The sequence below is a fragment of the Oncorhynchus gorbuscha genome, linkage group LG13, assembly GCF_021184085.1.
Source record: "Oncorhynchus gorbuscha isolate QuinsamMale2020 ecotype Even-year linkage group LG13, OgorEven_v1.0, whole genome shotgun sequence".
Classification (NCBI taxonomy): Eukaryota; Metazoa; Chordata; class Actinopteri; order Salmoniformes; family Salmonidae; genus Oncorhynchus; species Oncorhynchus gorbuscha.
Genome location: NC_060185.1, coordinates 1,052,372 through 1,066,011, shown reverse-complemented (window position 1 = coordinate 1,066,011; position 13,640 = coordinate 1,052,372). Strand labels below are relative to the sequence as shown.

The 13,640-nt window shown below is 42.0% G+C and overlaps 1 protein-coding gene across 1 annotated transcript in view; it reads left to right on the top strand.

The window, feature by feature from the left end:
• Positions 1-12,724, top strand: part of LOC123993819 (contactin-5-like) — an 86,569-nt gene extending 73,845 nt beyond the window's left edge. The window contains exon 4 of the mRNA XM_046296287.1: positions 12,603-12,724. Within this exon, the coding sequence (XP_046152243.1) occupies positions 12,603-12,724 (122 nt within the window). The remainder of the gene's footprint in view (positions 1-12,602) is intronic.
• The last annotated feature ends 916 nt before the right edge of the window (positions 12,725-13,640 follow it).

The following is a 13,640-nucleotide window of genomic DNA, read 5'->3' as shown; positions in this document are numbered from 1 at the left end:
TTATGTGTCATGTGAAGGCTGACCTTAGTAATGGTTAGCATGTTGTTATGTGTCATGTGAAGGCTGACCTTAGTAATGGTTAGCCTGTTGTTATGTGTCATGTGAAGGCTGACCTTAGTAATGGTTAGCATGTTGTTATGTGTCATGTGAAGGCTGACCTTAGTAATGGTTAGCATGTTGTTATGTCTCATCTGAAGGCTGACCTTAGTAATGGTTAGCATGTTGTTATAGCTCATGTGAAGGCTGACCTTAGTAATGGTTAGCATGTTGTTATGTGTCATGTGAAGGCTGACCTTAGTAATGGTTAGCATGTTGTTATGTGTCATGTGAAGGCTGACCTTAGTAATGGTTAGCCTGTTGTTATGTGTCATGTGAAGGCTGACCTTAGTAATGGTTAGCCTGTTGTTATGTGTCATGTGAAGGCTGACCTTGGTAATGGTTAGCATGTTGTTATGTGTCATGTGAAGGCTGACCTTAGTAATGGTTAGCATGTTGTTATGTGTCATGTGAAGGCTGACCTTAGTCATGGTTAGCCTGTTGTTATGTGTCATGTGAAGGCTGACCTTAGTAATGGTTAGCATGTTGTTATGTGTCATGTGAAGGCTGACCTTAGTAATGGTTAGCATGTTGTTATGTGTCATGTGAAGGCTGACCTTAGTAATGGTTAGCATGTTGTTATGTGTCATGTGAAGGCTGACCTTAGTAATGGTTAGCCTGTTGTTATGTGTCATGTGAAGGCTGACCTTAGTAATGGTTAGCATGTTGTTATGTGTCATGTGAAGGCTGACCTTAGTAATGGTTAGCATGTTGTTATGTGTCATGTGAAGGCTGACCTTAGTAATGGTTAGCATATTGTTATGTGTCATGTGAAGGCTGACCTTAGTAATGGTTAGCATGTTGTTATGTGTCATGTGAAGGCTGACCTTAGTAATGGTTAGCATGTTGTTATGTGTCATGTGAAGGCTGACCTTAGTAATGGTTAGCATTTTGTTATGTCTCATGTGAAGGCCGACCTTAGTAATGATTAGCATATTGTTATGTGTCATGTGAAGGCTGACCTTAGTAATGGTTAGCCTGTTGTTATGTGTCATGTGAAGGCTGACCTTAGTAATGGTTAGCCTGTTGTTATGTGTCATGTGAAGGCTGACCGTAGTAATGGTTAGCATGTTGTTATGTGTCATGTGAAGGCTGACCTTAGTAATGGTTAGCATGTTGTTATGTGTCATGTGAAGGCTGACCTTAGTAATGGTTAGCATGTTGTTATGTGTCATGTGAAGGCTGACCTTAGTAATGGTTAGCATGTTGTTATGTGTCATGTGAAGGCTGACCTTAGTAATGGTTAGCATGTTGTTATGTGTCATGTGAAGGCTGACCTTAGTAATGGTTGTTTACAATCCGCCTGTTGACAGATAGAACACAGACTCAAGTCTCTTCATACAAACAATCAACCTTTACAAGCAATTTACACGTTATGGTGGAAAAACCTGCTTCACTTGGATGGCAGAGTGCCACTGAATTGTAGATGAGGGGGCATCCCAAATGGCACACTTTACTAAATGGTGCACTAATTTTAACCAGAGCCCTGTGGAATAGCTTGAGATTTGGGACGCACTTACACAGATTGGTGATTGCAGAATCGTAATGTGATTGGTCACTTGAGTAGAGGAGCCGTGTCTTGTGTCCTTATACTTGATTTAATCGTAGCTTTATGTAGATACTATTAATCTACATATTGATTCAAATGTGTTTTCTTAAAATCCAAGCCCTCAAATGGTCAACCAACTAACAGTGAAACAGTATTTATTGTATCAGGATGTAGATGTATTGTGTGTGTTTTCCATTCGGCCTGTGTATTGTGGTCCTTCTGTAGCTCAGTTGGTAGAGCATGGCGCTTGTAACGCCAGGGTAGTGGGTTCGATCCCCGGGACCACCCATACGTAGAATGTATGCACACATGACTGTAAGTCGCTTTGGATAAAAGCGTCTGCTAAATGGCATATATATATAAATGGCATATATATATATATATATATATGTATAGGAGTCCAACCATTCTGCTACTAGTGCTGGTCCTTCTAAGGAATGGAACAACATTGATAGACCCTAACTGGGCCCTAACTGGACCGTAACTGGGCCCTAACTGGGCCTTAACTGGGCAGAACAGTAAACTATGTTAGTTATTGATGACCCAGATCCTCAGTAGAACAGTAAACTATTGATGACCCAGACCCTCAGTAGAACAGTAAACTGTGTTAGTTATTGATGACCCAGACCCTCAGTAGAACAGTAAACTGTGTTAGTTATTGATGACCCAGACCCTCAGTAGAACAGTAAACTGTGTTAGTTATTGATGACCCAGACACAGACCCTCAGTAGAACAGTAAACTGTGTTAGTTATTGATGACCCAGACACAGACCCTCAGTAGAACAGTAAACTGTGTTAGTTATTGATGACCCAGACCCTCAGTAGAACAGTAAACTGTGTTAGTTATTGATGACCCAGACACAGACCCTCAGTAGCACAGTAAACTGTGTTAGTTATTGATGACCCAGACCCTCAGTAGAACAGTAAACTGTGTTAGTTATTGATGACCCAGACACAGACCCTCAGTAGAACAGTAAACTGTGTTAGTTATTGATGACCCAGACCCTCAGTAGAACAGTAAACTGTGTTAGTTATTGATGACACAGACCCTCAGTAGAACAGTAAACTGTGTTAGTTATTGATGACCCAGACCCTCAGTAGAACAGTAAACTGTGTTAGTTATTGATGACCCAGACACAGACCCTCAGTAGCACAGTAAACTGTGTTAGTTATTGATGACCCAGACACAGACCCTCAGTAGAACAGTAAACTGTGTTAGTTATTGATGACCCAGACCCTCAGTAGAACAGTAAACTGTGTTAGTTATTGATGACCCAGACACAGACCCTCAGTAGCACAGTAAACTGTGTTAGTTATTGATGACCCAGACACAGACCCTCAGTAGAACAGTAAACTGTGTTAGTTATTGATGACCCAGACACAGACCCTCAGTAGAACAGTAAACTGTGTTAGTTATTGATGACCCAGACCCTCAGTAGAACAGTAAACTGTGTTAGTTATTGATGACCCAGACCCTCAGTAGAACAGTAAACTCTGTTAGTTATTGATGACCCAGACACAGACCCTCAGTAGAACAGTAAACTGTGTTAGTTATTGATGACCCAGACCCTCAGTAGAACAGTAAACTGTGTTAGTTATTGATGACCCAGACCCTCAGTAGAACAGTAAACTGTGTTAGTTATTGATGACCCAGACCCTCAGTAGAACAGTAAACTGTGTTAGTTATTGATGACCCAGACACAGACCCTCAGTAGCACAGTAAACTGTGTTAGTTATTGATGACCCAGACCCTCAGTAGAACAGTAAACTGTGTTAGTTATTGATGACCCAGACCCTCAGTAGAACAGTAAACTGTGTTAGTTATTGATGACCCAGACCCTCAGTAGAACAGTAAACTGTGTTAGTTATTGATGACCCAGACACAGACCCTCAGTAGAACAGTAAACTGTGTTAGTTATTGATGACCCAGACCCTCAGTAGAACAGTAAACTGTGTTAGTTATTGATGACCCAGACACAGACCCTCAGTAGAACAGTAAACTGTGTTAGTTATTGATGACCCAGACACAGACCCTCAGTAGAACAGTAAACTGTGTTAGTTATTGATGACCCAGACCCTCAGTAGAACAGTAAACTGTGTTAGTTATTGATGACCCAGACACAGACCCTCAGTAGAACAGTAAACTGTGTTAGTTATTGATGATCCAGACCCTCAGTAGAACAGTAAACTGTGTTAGTTATTGATGACCCAGACCCTCAGTAGAACAGTAAACTGTGTTAGTTATTGATGACCCAGACCCTCAGTAGAACAGTAAACTGTGTTAGTTATTGATGACCCAGACACAGACCCTCAGTAGAACAGTAAACTGTGTTAGTTATTGATGACCCAGACACAGACCCTCAGTAGAACAGTAAACTGTGTTAGTTATTGATGACCCAGACACAGACCCTCAGTAGAACAGTAAACTGTGTTAGTTATTGATGACACAGACCCTCAGTAGAACAGTAAACTGTGTTAGTTATTGATGACCCAGACCCTCAGTAGAACAGTAAACTGTGTTAGTTATTGATGACCCAGACACAGACCCTCAGTAGAACAGTAAACTGTGTTAGTTATTGATGACCCAGACCCTCAGTAGAACAGTAAACTGTGTTAGTTATTGATGACCCAGACCCTCAGTAGAACAGTAAACTGTGTTAGTTATTGATGACCCAGACACAGACCCTCAGTAGAACAGTAAACTGTGTTAGTTATTGATGACCCAGACACAGACCCTCAGTAGAACAGTAAACTGTGTTAGTTATTGATGACCCAGACCCTCAGTAGAACAGTAAACTGTGTTAGTTATTGATGACCCAGACACAGACCCTCAGTAGAACAGTAAACTGTGTTAGTTATTGATGATCCAGACCCTCAGTAGAACAGTAAACTGTGTTAGTTATTGATGACCCAGACCCTCAGTAGAACAGTAAACTGTGTTAGTTATTGATGACCCAGATCCTCAGTAGAACAGTAAACTGTGTTAGTTATTGATGACCCAGACACAGACCCTCAGTAGAACAGTAAACTGTGTTAGTTATTGATGACCCAGACACAGACCCTCAGTAGAACAGTAAACTGTGTTAGTTATTGATGACCCAGACCCTCAGTAGAACAGTAAACTGTGTTAGTTATTGATGACCCAGACACAGACCCTCAGTAGAACAGTAAACTGTGTTAGTTATTGATGACCCAGACCCTCAGTAGAACAGTAAACTGTGTTAGTTATTGATGACCCAGACCCTCAGTAGAACAGTAAACTGTGTTAGTTATTGATGACCCAGACCCTCAGTAGAACAGTAAACTGTGTTAGTTATTGATGACCCAGACCCTCAGTAGAACAGTAAACTGTGTTAGTTATTGATGACCCAGACCCTCAGTAGAACAGTAAACTGTGTTAGTTATTGATGACCCAGACCCTCAGTAGAACAGTATACTGTGTTAGTTATTGATGACCCAGACACAGACCCTCAGTAGAACAGTATACTGTGTTAGTTATTGATGACCCAGACACAGACCCTCAGTAGAACAGTAAACTGTGTTAGTTATTGATGACCCAGACACAGACCCTCAGTAGAACAGTAAACTGTGTTAGTTATTGATGACCCAGACCCTCAGTAGAACAGTAAACTGTGTTAGTTATTGATGACCCAGACCCTCAGTAGAACAGTAAACTGTGTTAGTTATTGATGACCCAGACCCTCAGTAGAACAGTAAACTGTGTTAGTTATTGATGACCCAGACCCTCAGTAGAACAGTAAACTGTGTTAGTTATTGATGACCCAGACCCTCAGTAGAACAGTAAACTGTGTTAGTTATTGATGACCCAGACACAGACCCTCAGTAGAACAGTAAACTGTGTTAGTTATTGATGACCCAGACACAGACCCTCAGTAGAACAGTAAACTGTGTTAGTTATTGATGACCCAGACCCTCAGTAGAACAGTAAACTGTGTTAGTTATTGATGACCCAGACACAGACCCTCAGTAGCACAGTAAACTGTGTTAGTTATTGATGACCCAGACCCTCAGTAGAACAGTAAACTGTGTTAGTTATTGATGACCCAGACACAGACCCTCAGTAGAACAGTAAACTGTGTTAGTTATTGATGACCCAGACCTCAGTAGAACAGTAAACTGTGTTAGTTATTGATGACACAGACCCTCAGTAGAACAGTAAACTGTGTTAGTTATTGATGACCCAGACCCTCAGTAGAACAGTAAACTGTGTTAGTTATTGATGACCCAGACACAGACCCTCAGTAGAACAGTAAACTGTGTTAGTTATTGATGACACAGACCCTCAGTAGAACAGTAAACTGTGTTAGTTATTGATGACCCAGACCCTCAGTAGAACAGTAAACTGTGTTAGTTATTGATGACCCAGACACAGACCCTCAGTAGCACAGTAAACTGTGTTAGTTATTGATGACCCAGACACAGACCCTCAGTAGAACAGTAAACTGTGTTAGTTATTGATGACCCAGACCCTCAGTAGAACAGTAAACTGTGTTAGTTATTGATGACCCAGACACAGACCCTCAGTAGCACAGTAAACTGTGTTAGTTATTGATGACCCAGACACAGACCCTCAGTAGAACAGTAAACTGTGTTAGTTATTGATGACCCAGACACAGACCCTCAGTAGAACAGTAAACTGTGTTAGTTATTGATGACCCAGACCCTCAGTAGAACAGTAAACTCTGTTAGTTATTGATGACCCAGACACAGACCCTCAGTAGAACAGTAAACTGTGTTAGTTATTGATGACCCAGACCCTCAGTAGAACAGTAAACTGTGTTAGTTATTGATGACCCAGACCCTCAGTAGAACAGTAAACTGTGTTAGTTATTGATGACCCAGACCCTCAGTAGAACAGTAAACTGTGTTAGTTATTGATGACCCAGACACAGACCCTCAGTAGCACAGTAAACTGTGTTAGTTATTGATGACCCAGACCCTCAGTAGAACAGTAAACTGTGTTAGTTATTGATGACCCAGACCCTCAGTAGAACAGTAAACTGTGTTAGTTATTGATGACCCAGACCCTCAGTAGAACAGTAAACTGTGTTAGTTATTGATGACCCAGACCCTCAGTAGAACAGTAAACTGTGTTAGTTATTGATGACCCAGACACAGACAAGACCCTCAGTAGAACAGTAAACTGTGTTAGTTATTGATGACCCAGACCCTCAGTAGAACAGTAAACTGTGTTAGTTATTGATGACCCAGACACAGACCCTCAGTAGAACAGTAAACTGTGTTAGTTATTGATGACCCAGACCCTCAGTAGAACAGTAAACTGTGTTAGTTATTGATGACCCAGACACAGACCCTCAGTAGAACAGTAAACTGTGTTAGTTATTGATGATCCAGACCCTCAGTAGAACAGTAAACTGTGTTAGTTATTGATGACCCAGACCCTCAGTAGAACAGTAAACTGTGTTAGTTATTGATGACCCAGACACAGACCCTCAGTAGAACAGTAAACTGTGTTAGTTATTGATGATCCAGACCCTCAGTAGAACAGTAAACTGTGTTAGTTATTGATGACCCAGACCCTCAGTAGAACAGTAAACTGTGTTAGTTATTGATGACCCAGACCCTCAGTAGAACAGTAAACTGTGTTAGTTATTGATGACCCAGACACAGACCCTCAGTAGAACAGTAAACTGTGTTAGTTATTGATGACCCAGACACAGACCCTCAGTAGAACAGTAAACTGTGTTAGTTATTGATGACCCAGACACAGACCCTCAGTAGAACAGTAAACTGTGTTAGTTATTGATGACACAGACCCTCAGTAGAACAGTAAACTGTGTTAGTTATTGATGACCCAGACCTCAGTAGAACAGTAAACTGTGTTAGTTATTGATGACCCAGACACAGACCCTCAGTAGAACAGTAAACTGTGTTAGTTATTGATGACCCAGACCCTCAGTAGAACAGTAAACTGTGTTAGTTATTGATGACCCAGACCCTCAGTAGAACAGTAAACTGTGTTAGTTATTGATGACCCAGACACAGACCCTCAGTAGAACAGTAAACTGTGTTAGTTATTGATGACCCAGACACAGACCCTCAGTAGAACAGTAAACTGTGTTAGTTATTGATGACCCAGACCCTCAGTAGAACAGTAAACTGTGTTAGTTATTGATGACCCAGACACAGACCCTCAGTAGAACAGTAAACTGTGTTAGTTATTGATGATCCAGACCCTCAGTAGAACAGTAAACTGTGTTAGTTATTGATGACCCAGACCCTCAGTAGAACAGTAAACTGTGTTAGTTATTGATGACCCAGATCCTCAGTAGAACAGTAAACTGTGTTAGTTATTGATGACCCAGACACAGACCTCAGTAGAACAGTAAACTGTGTTAGTTATTGATGACCCAGACACAGACCCTCAGTAGAACAGTAAACTGTGTTAGTTATTGATGACCCAGACCCCCTCAGTAGAACAGTAAACTGTGTTAGTTATTGATGACCCAGACACAGACCTCCTCAGTAGAACAGTAAACTGTGTTAGTTATTGATGACCCAGACCTCAGTAGAACAGTAAACTGTGTTAGTTATTGATGACCCAGACCCTCAGTAGAACAGTAAACTGTGTTAGTTATTGATGACCCAGACCTCAGTAGAACAGTAAAGACACAGACCCTCAGTAGAACAGTAAACTGTGTTAGTTATTGATGACCCAGACCCTGTGTTAGTTATTGATGACCCAGACCCTCAGTAGAACAGTAAACTGTGTTAGTTATTGATGACCCAGACCCTCAGTAGAACAGTAAACTGTGTTAGTTATTGATGACCCAGACCCTCAGTAGAACAGTATACTGTGTTAGTTATTGATGACCCAGACACAGACCCTCAGTAGAACAGTATACTGTGTTAGTTATTGATGACCCAGACACAGACCCTCAGTAGAACAGTAAACTGTGTTAGTTATTGATGACCCAGACACAGACCCTCAGTAGAACAGTAAACTGTGTTAGTTATTGATGACCCAGACCTCAGTAGAACAGTAAACTGTGTTAGTTATTGATGACCCAGACCCTCAGTAGAACAGTAAACTGTGTTAGTTATTGATGACCCAGACCCTCAGTAGAACAGTAAACTGTGTTAGTTATTGATGACCCAGACCCTCAGTAGAACAGTAAACTGTGTTAGTTATTGATGACCCAGACCCTCAGTAGAACAGTAAACTGTGTTAGTTATTGATGACCCAGACACAGACCCTCAGTAGAACAGTAAACTGTGTTAGTTATTGATGACCCAGACACAGACCCTCAGTAGAACAGTAAACTGTGTTAGTTATTGATGACCCAGACCCTCAGTAGAACAGTAAACTGTGTTAGTTATTGATGACCCAGACACAGACCCTCAGTAGCACAGTAAACTGTGTTAGTTATTGATGACCCAGACCTCAGTAGAACAGTAAACTGTGTTAGTTATTGATGACCCAGACACAGACCTCAGTAGAACAGTAAACTGTGTTAGTTATTGATGACCCAGACCCTCAGTAGAACAGTAAACTGTGTTAGTTATTGATGACACAGACCCTCAGTAGAACAGTAAACTGTGTTAGTTATTGATGACCCAGACCCTCAGTAGAACAGTAAACTGTGTTAGTTATTGATGACCCAGACACAGACCCTCAGTAGAACAGTAAACTGTGTTAGTTATTGATGACACAGACCCTCAGTAGAACAGTAAACTGTGTTAGTTATTGATGACCCAGACCCTCAGTAGAACAGTAAACTGTGTTAGTTATTGATGACCCAGACACAGACCCTCAGTAGCACAGTAAACTGTGTTAGTTATTGATGACCCAGACACAGACCCTCAGTAGAACAGTAAACTGTGTTAGTTATTGATGACCCAGACCCTCAGTAGAACAGTAAACTGTGTTAGTTATTGATGACCCAGACACAGACCCTCAGTAGCACAGTAAACTGTGTTAGTTATTGATGACCCAGACACAGACCCTCAGTAGAACAGTAAACTGTGTTAGTTATTGATGACCCAGACACAGACCCTCAGTAGAACAGTAAACTGTGTTAGTTATTGATGACCCAGACCCTCAGTAGAACAGTAAACTCTGTTAGTTATTGATGACCCAGACACAGACCCTCAGTAGAACAGTAAACTGTGTTAGTTATTGATGACCCAGACCCTCAGTAGAACAGTAAACTGTGTTAGTTATTGATGACCCAGACCCTCAGTAGAACAGTAAACTGTGTTAGTTATTGATGACCCAGACCCTCAGTAGAACAGTAAACTGTGTTAGTTATTGATGACCCAGACACAGACCCTCAGTAGCACAGTAAACTGTGTTAGTTATTGATGACCCAGACCCTCAGTAGAACAGTAAACTGTGTTAGTTATTGATGACCCAGACCCTCAGTAGAACAGTAAACTGTGTTAGTTATTGATGACCCAGACCCTCAGTAGAACAGTAAACTGTGTTAGTTATTGATGACCCAGACACAGACCCTCAGTAGAACAGTAAACTGTGTTAGTTATTGATGACCCAGACCTCAGTAGAACAGTAAACTGTGTTAGTTATTGATGACCCAGACACAGACCCTCAGTAGAACAGTAAACTGTGTTAGTTATTGATGACCCAGACACAGACCCTCAGTAGAACAGTAAACTGTGTTAGTTATTGATGACCCAGACCTCAGTAGAACAGTAAACTGTGTTAGTTATTGATGACCCAGACACAGACCCTCAGTAGAACAGTAAACTGTGTTAGTTATTGATGATCCAGACCCTCAGTAGAACAGTAAACTGTGTTAGTTATTGATGACCCAGACCCTCAGTAGAACAGTAAACTGTGTTAGTTATTGATGACCCAGACCCTCAGTAGAACAGTAAACTGTGTTAGTTATTGATGACCCAGACACAGACCCTCAGTAGAACAGTAAACTGTGTTAGTTATTGATGACCCAGACACAGACCCTCAGTAGAACAGTAAACTGTGTTAGTTATTGATGACCCAGACACAGACCCTCAGTAGAACAGTAAACTGTGTTAGTTATTGATGACACAGACCCTCAGTAGAACAGTAAACTGTGTTAGTTATTGATGACCCAGACCCTCAGTAGAACAGTAAACTGTGTTAGTTATTGATGACCCAGACACAGACCCTCAGTAGAACAGTAAACTGTGTTAGTTATTGATGACCCAGACCCTCAGTAGAACAGTAAACTGTGTTAGTTATTGATGACCCAGACCCTCAGTAGAACAGTAAACTGTGTTAGTTATTGATGACCCAGACACAGACCCTCAGTAGAACAGTAAACTGTGTTAGTTATTGATGACCCAGACACAGACCCTCAGTAGAACAGTAAACTGTGTTAGTTATTGATGACCCAGACCCTCAGTAGAACAGTAAACTGTGTTAGTTATTGATGACCCAGACACAGACCCTCAGTAGAACAGTAAACTGTGTTAGTTATTGATGATCCAGACCCTCAGTAGAACAGTAAACTGTGTTAGTTATTGATGACCCAGACCCTCAGTAGAACAGTAAACTGTGTTAGTTATTGATGACCCAGACCTCAGTAGAACAGTAAACTGTGTTAGTTATTGATGACCCAGACACAGACCCTCAGTAGAACAGTAAACTGTGTTAGTTATTGATGACCCAGACACAGACCCTCAGTAGAACAGTAAACTGTGTTAGTTATTGATGACCCAGACCCTCAGTAGAACAGTAAACTGTGTTAGTTATTGATGACCCAGACCCTCAGTAGAACAGTAAACTGTGTTAGTTATTGATGACCCAGACCAGACTCAGTAGAACAGTAAACTGTGTTAGTTATTGATGACCCAGACCCTCAGTAGAACAGTAAACTGTGTTAGTTATTGATGACCCAGACCCTCAGTAGAACAGTAAACTGTGTTAGTTATTGATGACCCAGTAGAACAGAAACTCAGTTAGAACAGTAAACTGTGTTAGTTATTGATGACCCAGACCCTCAGTAGAACAGTAAACTGTGTTAGTTATTGATGACCCAGACCCTCAGTAGAACAGTAAACTGTGTTAGTTATTGAGTGAACAGTAAACTGTGTTAGACCCAGACCCTCAGTAGAACAGTAAACTGTGTTAGTTATTGATGACCCAGACCCTCAGTAGAACAGTAAACTGTGTTAGTTATTGATGACCCAGACCCTCAGTAGAACAGTAAACTGTGTTAGTTATTGATGACCCAGACCCTCAGTAGAACAGTAAACTGTGTTAGTTATTGATGACCCAGACCCTCAGTAGAACAGTAAACTGTGTTAGTTATTGATGACCCAGACCCAGTAGAACAGTAAACTGTGTTAGTTATTGATGACCCAGACCCTCAGTAGAACAGTAAACTGTGTTAGTTATTGATGACCCAGACCAGACCCTCAGTAGAACAGTAAACTGTGTTAGTTATTGATGACCCAGACCCTCAGTAGAACAGTAAACTGTGTTAGTTATTGATGACCCAGACCCTCAGTAGAACAGTAAACTGTGTTAGTTATTGATGACCCAGACCCTCAGTAGAACAGTAAACTGTGTTAGTTATTGATGACCCAGACCCTCAGTAGAACAGTATACTGTGTTAGTTATTGATGACCCAGACACAGACCCTCAGTAGAACAGTAAACTGTGTAATTTGACACATTTTAGTTCACTCACAGATGATAGATCGTTAGACATTGATTTAAAAGTGTCTGGCGACTGGGTTATCGACATAACGCAACTCGTTAGAACAAGCTAAAAGCTGCAGAGAATTTGGGAAACTCACCCTGGTTGTATGATACCACTATTTAACTGTGTAGCATTATACATACCTGTAACTGTGTAGAATAGCATTGTAATTACCTGTAACTGTGTAGAATAGCATTGTAAATAACACTAACTGTGTACAATAGCAAATATTAATGCTGTTAATATTGTTGTTGTTTCCTGGTACAGATCTGGGATCCTTCAGTGGGAGGACGAGAGGAGGTGTGTCTGTAAGGGAAGGACAAGGAGTGGTGCTCATGTGTACCCCACCCCCTCATTCTCCAGGTAAGACCCTGACCCTTAACCCCTGACCCCTAACCCCTAACCCTCCTCATGTGTACTCCACCCCCTCATTCTCGAGGTAAGACCCTGACCCTTAACCCCTAACCCTCCTCATGTGTACTCCACCCCCTCATTCTCCAGGTAAGACCCTGACCCTTAACCCCTAACCCCTAACCCTCCTCATGTGTACCCCACCCCCTCATTCTCCAGGTAAGATCCTGACCCTTAACCCCTGACCCCTGACCCCTAACCCTCCTCGTGTGTACCCATCCACCTCATTCTCCAGGTATGATCCTAACCCCTAACCCTCCTCATGTGTACCCCTCCACCTCATTCTCCAGGTAAGACCCGAAACTCTAACCCTCCTCATGTGTACTCCACCCCCTCATTCTCCAGGTAAGACCCGAAACTCTAACCCTCCTCATGTGTACCCCTCCACCTCATTCTCCAGGTAAGACCCGAAACCCCTAACCCTCCTCATGTGTACCCCTCCACCTCATTCTCCAGGTAAGAGCCTGACCCTTAACCCCTAACCCCTAACCTTCCTCATGTGTACCTCTACACCTCATTCTCCAGGTAAGATCCTGACCCTTAACTCCTGACCCCTGACCCCTAACCCTCCTCATGTGTACCCCTCCACCTCATTCTCCAGGTATGATCCTAACCCTTAACCCTCCTCATGTGTACCCCTCCACCTCATTCTCCAGGTAAGATCCTAACCCCTAACCCTCCTCATGTGTACCCCTCCACCTCATTCTCCAGGTAAGATCCTAACCCCTAACCCTCCTCGTGTACCCCTCCACCTCATTCTCCAGGTAAGATCCTAACCCCTAACCCTCCTCGTGTGTACCCCTCCACCTCATTCTCCAGGTAAGATCCTAACCCCTAACCCTCCTCATGTGTACCCCTCCACCTCATTCTCCAGGTAAGATCCTAACCCCTAAC